Below are 11,474 nucleotides of genomic sequence, written 5' to 3' on the forward strand. Positions count from 1 at the left end.
ATAAATAAAATTGAGAAGAATAAGACAATAGAAAAAATCAATGAAACCAAGAGCTGGTTCTTCGAGAAAATAAACAAAATAGATAAACCCCTAGCCAGACTTACTAAGAGAAAAAGAAAATCTACACACATAAACAGAATCAGAAATGAGAAAGGAAAAATCACGATGTGCACCACAGAAATACAAAGAATTATTAGAGAACACTATGAAAATCTATATGCTAACAAACTGGATAACCTAGAAGAAATGGACAACTTTCTAGAAAAATACAACCTTCCAAGACTGACCAAGGAAGAAACAGAAAATCTAAACAGACCAATTACCAGCAACGAAATTAAATCGGTAATCAAAAAGCTACCCAAGAACAGTGATTGTAAAGGGGTACGTGGAGGGGACTTGGTGAAGGGGGGAGCCTAGTAAACATAATGTCCTTCTGCAATGTAATTGCATATTAATGATACCAAAATAATTAATTAATTTATTTATATAAATATATAAATAAATGGCAAAAAAAAAAAAGCTAGCCAAGAACAAAACCCCTGGACCAGATGGATTCACTGCTGAATTTTATCAGACATTTAGAGAAGACATAATACCCATTCTCAAAGTTTTCCAAAAAATAGAAGAGGAGAGAATACTTCCAAACTCATTCTATGAAGCCAGCATCACTCTAATACCAAAAACAGACAAAGACACCACAAAAAAGGAAAATTACAGACCAATATCCCTGATGAACATAGATGCAAAAATACCCAACAAAATATTAGCAAACCAAATTCAAAAATACATGAAAGGGAAGAACTTCCAATATCAACATTCTCTGGAAGAGTCATTCCAGAAGATGATCATCAGAAAACCCCAACAAAGATCCTGGCACTGTTGCAGTTGTAGCTGCATTCATCCCACCGATTCCTGGACTTGTCATTGGAATGAAGAAGAAGATATCTAAGCTGGTCTGTGCATACAGTAAAACAACAAATTTGACTGGATCTATACTGTCGGAACTCAACCAAGAAATAAGAGAAGTGCACGTTGCAGCGCTCCAAAATCTTGTGACTATAGACTATCTACTGTTAAAAGAACATATGGGATGTGAACAGTTCCCAGGAATGTGTTGTTTTAATGTCTGATTTTTCTCAAACTATTCAAATTCAGTTAGACAATGTCCATCATATCATTGATAAGTTTTCACAAATGCCTAGGGTGCCTAACTAGTTTTCTTGGTTTCACTGGATATGGCTGGTAATTGTAGGTCTGCTTTGGTTATGTAGCTGTATTCCTATTATGTTAATGTGTGCACGCAATTTAATTAGTAGTTTAAAACCTATACATGCTTATGTTACACTACAAGAAGATATGTCAAAGAAATAATCTTTCCATGTTTTCTTCCATCTGCTACTTCTATAGCTTTTCTTCTTCCTTCCTAATTACAACCCTTTAGTAGAATTCGTGCCTCATATTGAAAATTACCGAGTATCATAATTCTTCCAAGTGGTAAAGATACCTCAAGACAAATGCTAGGCATAGAAGCCACAGGGCATAAATCTGCAAAGAAGTAGAAAGCTAACCTTTTCAAACAATATGGCTTCTCTCTCACTTACCAACTTTACATTTCCCTGTATGGCCCCAGAAGATGACTGGTTAGCCAGAGACGGGTAAGATTCCTCAAGGGAGGAACAACCTAAGACAGGCACAGTCGCAGGGGTGCCATCAGGTGAGAAATTGGGGATCAACAGAGGTGAGGCTTAGAACCTCACCACCCCCTGTTTTGAGAGAAATCTTCTGCATCCATGGATGTTTTGTTGCCCTTGTCTAGCTTGGATTAATACTTAGTCTATAGGCACACACCTGATCATCTACATTAGCCCTCTTACAGCACTAAACTATGTTTTCTACCTTTATCTTGAATCTACCTACCACTTCAGCATTTTATTAATAATAATAATAATAATAACAGTAATAATAATAAGGAGAAATGTGGGATTCACATATAAATCAAGTATAAAAATCAAACAAATAATCATATTTGACCTGATTGTTTATAGTTCATGATGCGTGATCAAAACCGAAAGTTTCTGTGATGACTGCCCTTGCACTGTTCACCATGTAAGAACTTACTCACTATGTAAGAACTTGTTCACCATGCAAGAACTTGTTCGTTATGCTTCAGAAGATTGGAGACTGTTGTGAATTAGGCTTGGGGCTGATTAATGATTGTGCATTGAGTTCCCTATACAGAACTGTATTGTTGTTAACAACAATATGATCAATAAATATGAGAGATGCCCTCTCAAAAAAAGAAAATACATCAAGGGATCATATACATTGATCAAGTGGGATTCATCCTAGGGATGCAAGGATAGTACAAGATTTGAAAGTCCATAAACATCATCACCACATCAAGAAAAAGAAGGACAAAAACCACATGATCATCTCCATAGATGCTGAAAAAGCATTCAACAAAATTCAACATCCATTCATGATAAAAACTCTCAACAAAATGGGCATAGAGGGCAAGTACCTCAACATAATAAAGGCCACATATGACAAACCCACAGCCAACATCATACTTAACAATGAGAAGCTGAAAGCTTTTCCCCTAAGATCAGGAAGAAGACAAGGATGCCCACTCTCCCCGCTTTTATTCAAATAGTTCTGGAGGTCCTAGCCACCGCAATCAGACAAAACAAAGAAAGAAAAGGCATCCAGACTGGGAAGGAAGAAGTCAAACTGTCACTGTTTGCAGATGACATGATATTGTATGTACATAAAAAACCCTAAAGAATCCACTCCAGAACTACTAGAACTAATATCTGAATTCAGCAAAATTGCAGGATACAAAATTTCTACACAGAAATCCATTGCATCCTATACGCTAATTATGAACTAGCAGAAAGAGAAATCAGGAAAACAATTCCATTTACAATTGCATCAGAAAGAATAAAATACCTAGGAATAAACCTAACCAAGGAAGTGTAAGACCTATACCCTGAAAACTATAAGACACTCTTAAGAGAAGTTAAAGAGGACACTAACAAATGGAAACTCACCCCATGCTCTTGGCTAGGAAGAATTAATATCCTCAAAATGGCCATCCTGCCCAAAGCAATATACAGATTCGATGCAATCCCTATCAAATTACCAACAGCATTCTTCAACGAACTGTAACAAATAGTTCAAAAATTCATATGGAAACACCAAAAACCCGGAATAGCCAAAGCAATCCCGAGAAGGAAGAATAAAGTGGGGGGGATCTCACTCCCCAACTTCAAGCTCTACTACAAAGCCACAGTAATCAAGACAATTTGGTACTGGCACAAGAACAGAGCCATAGACCAGTGGAACAAAATAAAGTCTCCAGACATTAACCCAAGCATACAAGGTCAATTAATATACAATAAAGGAGCCATGGACATACAATGGGGAAATGACAGCGTCTTGAACAGATGGTGTTGGCAAAACTGGACAGCTACATGTAAGAGAATGAAACTGGATCACTGTCTAACCTCATACACAAAAGTAAATTCAAAATGGATCAAAGACCTGAATGTAAGTCATGAAACCATAAAACTCTTAGAAAAAAACAGGCAAAAATCTCTTGGACATAAACATGAGCAACTTCTTCATGAACATATCTTCCCAGGCAAAGGAAACAAAAGCAAAAATGAACAAGTGGGACTACATCAAGCTGAAAAGCTTCTGTACAGCAAAGGACACCATCAACAGAACAAAAAGACATCCTACAGTATCGGAGAATATATTCATAAATGACATATATGATAAGGGATTGACATCCAAATTATATACAGAGTTCACACACCTCAACAAACAAAAAGCCAGTAAGCCAATTAAAAAATGGACATAGAATCTGAACAGACACTTCTCCAAAGAAGAAATTCAGATGGCCAACAGGTACATGAAAAGATGCTCCACATCGCTTGTCATCAGAGAAATGCAAATTAAAACCACAGTGAGATATCACCACACACCAGTAAGGATGACCACCATCCAAAAGACAAACAACAACGAATGTTGGCGAGGATGTGGAGAAAGGGGAACCCTCCTACACTGCTGGTGGAAATGTAAACTTGTTCAACCATTGTGGAAAGCAGTATGAAGGTTCCTCAAAAAACTCAAAATAGAAATACCATTTGACCAGGGAATTCCACTCCTAGGAATTTACCCTAAGAATGCAGCAGCCCAGTTTGAAAAAGACATATGCACCCCTATGTTTATCGCAGCACTATTTACAATAGCCAAGAATTGGAAGCAACCTAAGTGTCCATCAGTAGATGAATGGATAAAGAAGATGTGGTACATGTACACAATGGAATATTATTTAGCCATAAGAAGAAAACGAATCCTACCATTTGCAACAACATGAATGGAGCTAGAGGGTATTATTCTCAGTGAAATAAGCCAGGTGGAGAAAGACAAATACCAAATGATTTCACTCATATGTGGAGTATAAGAACAAAGAAAAACTGAAGGAACAAAACAGCAGCAGAATCACAGAACCCAAGAATGGACTAACAGTTACCAAAGGGAAAGGGACTGGGATGGATGGGTGGGAAGGGAGGGATAAGGGCGGGGAAAAAGAAAGGGGGTATTACAATTAGCATGTATAATATGTTGGTGTGTTGGGGAGGGCTGTGCAGCACGGAGAAGACAAGTAGTGATTCTACATCTTAACTACACTGATGGAGAGTGACTGTAGTGGGGTTTGTGGGGGGGACTTGGTGAAGGGGGAAGCCTAGTGAACATAATGTTCTTTAAAAAAAAAAACTGTAAAGAATCCACTCCAAAACTACTAGAACTAATATCTGAATTCAGCAAAGTTGCAGGATACAAAATTTCTACACAGAAATCCATTGCATTCCTATACACTAACAAACTAGCAGAAAGAGAAATCAGGAAAACGATTCCATTCACAATTGGATCAAAAAGAATAAAATACCTAGGAATAAACCTAACCAAGGAAGTACAAGACACTCCTAAGAGAAATTAAAAGAGGATACTAATAAATGGAAATTCATTCCCATGCTCTTAAGTAGGAAGAATTAATATTGTTAAAATGGCCATCCTGCCTAAAGCAATCTACAGATTCAATGCAATCCCTATCAAAATACCAACAGCATTCTTCAATGAACTGGAACAAATAGTTTTAAAATTCATATGGACCCACAAAAGACCCAGAATAGCCAAAGCAATCCTGAGAAAGAAGAATAAAGCAGGGGGGATCTCACTTCCCCCCTACTTTTAGTAGTAGTAGAGAATCCTACCATTTGCAACAACATGAATGGAGCCAGAGGGCCTTACGCTTAGTGAAATAAGCCAGGTGGAGAAAGACAAATACCAAATGATTTCACTCATCTGTGGAATATAAGAACAAAGAAAAAACTGAAGGAACAAAACAGCAGCAGACTCACAGAACCCAAGAATGGACTAACAGTTACCAAAGGGAAAGGGACTGGGGAGGATAGATGGGAAGGGAAGGATAAGGGGGGAAAAGGGGCATTATGATTAGCACACATAATGTAGGAGGGGGCACAGGGAAGGCAGTACAGCACAGAGAAGACAAGTAGTGATTCTGTAGCATCTTACTATGCTGATGGACAGTGACTGTAATGGGGTATGTGAGGGGGACTTGATAATGGGAAGAGTCTAGTAACCATAATGTTGCTCATGTAATTGTACATTAATGACATGAAAGTAAACAAACAAATAAATAAATAATAAAATAAAATAAAAGGGGATGGTTTACTCTCAGCAAACTGGGAATAGAAGGAAACCTCATCTGACAAAGGGCATCTTGAAAAACCTCCAGCTGACCCCACACTTGATGGACAGAGTGCATGCTCTCCCTGAGACTGGAAACCAGGGGAGGGCGTAGCTCTGTAGCAGAATTCAGAGCCAAGACAGTATGGTGAGAAATACAAGGCATGAAGACTGGAAAGGAAAATGCAAAATTTGTCTTTTTACATAATTGTATAAAGTCTTAAGGAATCTCGTTGATTTCCATATACTAGCCTAGAAAATTAAAAAAGTTAAAACAACAGCATTCATAACAGTATCAAAAAACAAACTACATATGGGTGAGTGTAAGGAAATGCAAGACCTGTAAGCTGGAAAACCACAGAACAGCACAGAGAGTCCGTTTATAGGTTGAAAGGCTTGGTGTTACTCATATGTCTCTTCTTCACCAACTTGATCTATGGCTTTAGTGCAGACTCAGTCGGAATCCCCACAGGCTTTCCTAGAAATTGGCAAATTCAAACTGTGTCCTTTGTGCTGAAAAAGAGCAGAATTGGTACATCTTTACTGGAAAGGGGGATGTAATGAGAATTTCCAATGTTTGGCAATGACAGGACTGGCTGCTTAGTATAGCAAGAACCCATTGGAAAGCTGACTGATCAAGGCTGTGAGCGCTGTACATAGCTGGCTGTCAGAATAGGAAAAAGTGGCCTCTACCCCGCACACAAAGTTTAGGTCAGGATGGACCATAGACCTCAGTGGGAACACTAGAACCAATCAGCTTTTTTAGGAAAACAAGGAGAATATATTCATGACCCTAAGGGTGTCAAAGATTGCTCAAGATGTAGAAAAACCCACCATAAGATAAAATAATAGATTTGAATTCATTGAAATTAAAAACTTCACTGAAAAGGCAGCTGAGAAAGAAAACAGGCAGGCCTCAGACTGGGAGGAATATTTGCAGTCAGCATCTCTAAGGCTGGTGTCAATTCCAGGAAAGACACCCCAATTCAAAGGGAGCAGATGACTTGCAAGGCCTTTTGTAAAAGAATATATAACTAGCCAATCGAAGTAGCACCTGTAAAGGTGGCAGCGCCTTACTCACCTGTCAGGGCTACAGACAGACAAGATGGACATGGCAGCGGCTGGTGGGGCTCCTAAGTGGCACCACCACTTGGGAAGTAGTCTGGCCGTCTCTTGTGAAGTCCCACGTGTGCTGCTCCACAACCCAGATGTGTGGTCCCAGGCTTCTCCTTGCTATACTAAGCAGCCTGTCCTGTCATTGCCAAACACTGGAAATCCAGATGTCCTTTACCAGGAGAAGGCATAAGCCGTTGGTGGTGGACTCATGCAGTGTGGTACTTCTCAACAGCAGAACAGATCGGCGACACAGCCGGCATCACGAGAGAATCTCGGAAAATTTTGCCGAGTGGAAGAAGCCAGACACCAAAGAATAATAAAGCTGTGATCCCACTTCTCCGAAGTTTCAGTTTATGTGACAAGAGTTAAGACAGTGCTTACCTGTGAGGATGGGGAAGGGGTACAGGTAGCTGAAACCAGTGAGGGAATGGTTCCTAATCAGGATGGGGTCTGCACTTGCCGAAACCAACCCGACAACATCACAACCTGTGTTTCACTGGATGTGAAGAGCATCTCAATTTTTTTTTTTTTGCTATCGTTAATGTACAATTACATGAACAACATTATGGTTACTAGACTCCCCCATTCTCAAGTCCCCACCACATACTCCAGTACAGTCACCGTCCATCAGTGTAGTAAGATGCTATAGTCACTACTTGTCTTCTCTGTGTTGTACTGCCTTCCGTATGTCCCCACACACATTATATGTGCTAATCGTAATGCCCCTTTTTCCCGCTTATCCCTCCCTTCCCACCCATCCTCCCCAATCCCTTGAGCATCTCACATATTTTAAAAATGAGTGAATTACTTAATTCTTCAAGCATGTGCCGAGAAACTTTGTCACATGAGATCAGGTTGTAGTAAAGTTAAATCTGATTTAGGATCACAGCCTGCCTGTAATGAATTCATGTAGATAGCCACAGATGCTTGGCCAGCTTGGGGCCTGTGTCATTTTGACTGACGTCGCATGATACTAAATATTTTTTATTCGTGGCTTCCTTTGAAATCCTAGCATATTCACAGACATAAAAACTGCAAAGCTTTTGCAATTTGGAAAATAGGCCTGTTTTCAGTTTTCACATCTGTACCCAGTACTAGCGACAGCTTCTCTGTTGACGGCCCACTTGTCTTCATGCTTGCCCCACATCAGGCCCCCTGCCCACAGCCTAGCTCACCAGGGATGCACTTCCCCCAACTACATTTAAGTTGTGATGCTTCCACCACCACAGGCCACTTCCTTTTTGCTGATGAGGCAGAGCTGGAAAGCCTCGCTGTGCTGGAGCATCAGCTGCTCTGTTGGTGCCAAGAGTCTGCCTCTGCTCCAGAACATTCTCAGGGACCCAGGCTGAAATGTCGAGCCCCCATCAGCTAGTCAGGGCCACCCCTGTCAGAGGGTGGCTATACCAGACAGGTGGTCAGAGAGTATGGACTCAGGCCCCGGTTCCCAAAGCTGTGCCCCTGGGGGTGGGTGCTGACGGGATCTGGAGCAGGGTGGGGAGCACAGCATGCTGCATGAAGCCTACAGACGCTGGGAGGGCACTGAGGAAATGCCCTGGTAAGTGGCAGGGCTGGGCTCCAAACCCAGGATGACCATTACCTGGTCTGGGGTCAGTGGGCAAGTGATAGGCCTTGGGGTATCTCCACAGTGAATCCTGAGGAGACCGGGAGGCCCCAGGCAGTGTACTTCGAATAGTAAAAGAATTCCATGTTCTGACCATAAAGAGATCCTGTCACTCACCCTTCAGGTGAGCACACCGGGCGGCTTTGTCAGCACAGGTGTGGACGGATGAGTGGGGCAGCATGGCAGCATCTCCTGAAATACAGTTCACCCTGCAGCTGACACTGAAGACCAGGGAGGCATCCTGCCAAGCGTTGCAGTTGGCTGCAGCCAGGAGTGAGAGCAGCAGAAGGGAGGAATGGGGGCTGGTTGTCAACGATGACAGCCCATGCACAGAACCCAAGTCTAGAGTGGCAGCGCACAGGGCAGGCAGCCTTGGGTGTGGTGGGTGGGATTTCTAAGAGCCAGGGAAGCAGCTCAGTGCCTGACTGACCTACTCAGGGCCCTTACCACCTGTGTGTCATCCTCATTTCATGTTTTTAGGGGTGGGGATAGAGGGTCCCAGACCTGGGATAGAACAGCAGTAGGCCTGCAGGAGGCTGGGGTCCTGGGTGTGGGGCAGGAGAGGGGTGGGCTGAGGCCAGCACAGCTCCGATCTGCAGGGGGAGAAGGAGCAGGGATGTTTGTGGTGTGGGTTTGGCCTGCCTTGGCAGCGTGGGGGAGCAGGCAGCAAGCGGTGCTGAGCCGGGCCTCAGCGAGATGGGCGTGGGGGCTGCTGGGAGAGCGTCGTGGCCAGGTGGCCCATGGGGACGACACACCTGTGAACCGTGGGCTGGAAGGGCTGAGCTTCTGCTTTGCATACTTGGTTTTAATCTTTATTACTTGGAAGTTCTCATTAAGTCAGCGTAAGTGAACAAGCAGTGGGAACAGCACTTGGCTGCCTTTTCTTCAGGTGTTCTAATGCCATGAAGTGCTGACCACGCTTTAAACCCCATGGCCCTCTGAAATGGGGACAGACCACCCTCCTCCTGAGGAGAAGGTGGTATTTGTTTTACTTCTGTGGGACTTGTGTTTTGCTGCAGCCATCAGTTGTGATTTAAAATGTTAGAACTTTGAGCTACCATGCACAGCAAGGTGGCTTATGGGTCTTCCCTCGGAAACAACCCTGAGCCATCAGAGCCAGCACTGTGCCCTAACACCACTTTCCTTCCAGAAGTCCCCATGAGAAGAAGAAGAGGAGGCGCTCAAGGTCACGGACCAAATCCAAGACTGGCTCTCAGTCTGCATCCCCGAGCAAGCAGGCCCCACGCCGGCACTCGGCCCACTCGGCCAGCATCTCTCCCGTGGAGAGTCGGGGCTCCAGCCAGGAGCGCTCCAGGTAACCCCGCCCTGACCGTGCCTGACCCCTGGGCCACAGCGCTTCTCATGGGGAGGGCCCAAGAGGTTGCAGGCGGGTAGACCCCAGGGCCCCTGCTCCACACGTCCTTTAGGCTGTGATGAGCAGAGACAGCAAGTGCGAAGGAGCATGGGCCCCTGACAGAGCTGGGGGCTCCTGCGGAGGTGGGGCTGTGCTCGGGCTGCAGCGCACCCTACCTCAGAGATGGAGCCGGTGGGGCTGCCACAAGCACCTCACACAGTTGTGGTCATGATTCTGGGAGGGGCAGCTCCAGCTTTAGGAAACTTCTGTCCTTTTCTTCATCTGTCTTAAGTGTGTCTTACATAATGTTTACATAAAAATATATTTTTAATTACACATTGCACAAATATTTTAAATACACAAAGTATTTCAAATGTGTAACATAAAATATAAATGTAAAATGTATTTATGGTGATTTCTTTTTTAAAGATACGGAAACAAGGTTTTTTAAGCCTCTGATCTCTCTATTTGCATTAGGGGAGTATCTCAGGAAAAAGATGGTCAGATCTCTTCAGCAATTGTTTCCTCTGTGCAGAGCAAAATAACTCAGGTAAAATGGAAATGTGTGTTACGTGTCTTTCCCATCTTGTAGAGGCTAGCTCTTGTATCCTGTTTTCTCATCTCATCAATATTGAGGGGTTCTGGGCTGCTTCCCTGGACAGCTGGTGGTGGGCAGCTGGTCTGGGGCAACTGTGTGGCCCGGAACCTGGCCCCCACCTTCTGAAACCCACCCACACTCCCGGCTGTGGGCTGCCACAGGCCCTGGCAGTGGGAGGCTGGGTGGATCTGGCCTGGTGTGTTCATAGCCACGCAGCACGTTCTCCCTCTTCCTTCACCCTTGCCCACTAATAGTCCCCTGGGTATTTGACTGCATGAATGGAAGCCATGGAAACCCAAGTCTCTCCTTCCACAGGACCTCATGGCCAAAGTAAGAGCAATGCTCGCAGCTTCCAAAAGCATGCAGACCAGCGCCTCCTGAGACGCCGGTGGGTGGCAGCCCCCACCTGTACAGACCTTCACAGAGCACCGACCAGGCCCCAGACTCCTGGACTATGGTGGTTTTTGTAAATTAATTTTTGGTGACATTTTCAGTTTAAGATTTTTGACCAGCAGTCTCTTACCTGTATATTTGTAAATAATATCATGTTTCTGTGAAAATGTATTATCAAATAAAATGGGAGGAAAACACCTTTTCTAGCCACAGGCATGGGCAGTTTATTCCTTGTTGGCATATGAGCTCTATTCACCATTTACCATCTGTCATGGGACTCATGTGGCATTCCACGCACATCCCAGTGATGCCGCACAGGGCCTGACATTCCCCCTCAGGAGCCCTGGCTCCTGCAGGCCCTGCTGCAATCAGAGCTCATGTGCTCCCAGCCCAGAGAAAAGCCGAGTGCAGCCACCTGGAGCCCCCTTGGGTGTCCGTGGACTGAGCATACGGGTTGCCTCTGTCTTCTGCAGCCTTGGCAGCCTCTCCCCATGTCAGCAGCTGTTGTGTCATACGCTGGGCCTGCTTCACTGCCCCAAGCACCTTCTCTTCAAGATGCCCACAGCCCTGGAAGCTCTCAGCTCACAGGAGAGGCTGATCCCAGACTGTTCCAT

At 43.9% G+C, this 11,474-nt stretch overlaps 1 protein-coding gene across 3 annotated transcripts in view; it reads left to right on the forward strand.

Moving 5' to 3' along the window:
- The window catches only part of SFSWAP (splicing factor SWAP), an 83,090-nt gene extending 72,018 nt beyond the window's left edge, over positions 1-11,072 (forward strand). For all 3 annotated transcript variants that reach the window (XM_037014145.2, XM_037014146.2, XM_037014147.2), the window contains 3 exons: positions 9,666-9,830; positions 10,347-10,419; positions 10,783-11,072. In XM_037014145.2, the coding sequence (XP_036870040.2) occupies positions 9,666-9,830; positions 10,347-10,419; positions 10,783-10,848 (304 nt within the window). In that variant the 3' untranslated portion in view covers positions 10,849-11,072. The remainder of the gene's footprint in view (positions 1-9,665; positions 9,831-10,346; positions 10,420-10,782) is intronic.
- The last annotated feature ends 402 nt before the right edge of the window (positions 11,073-11,474 follow it).

The sequence above is a fragment of the Manis javanica genome, chromosome 15 (genome assembly GCF_040802235.1).
Source record: "Manis javanica isolate MJ-LG chromosome 15, MJ_LKY, whole genome shotgun sequence".
NCBI lineage: Eukaryota > Metazoa > Chordata > Mammalia > Pholidota > Manidae > Manis > Manis javanica.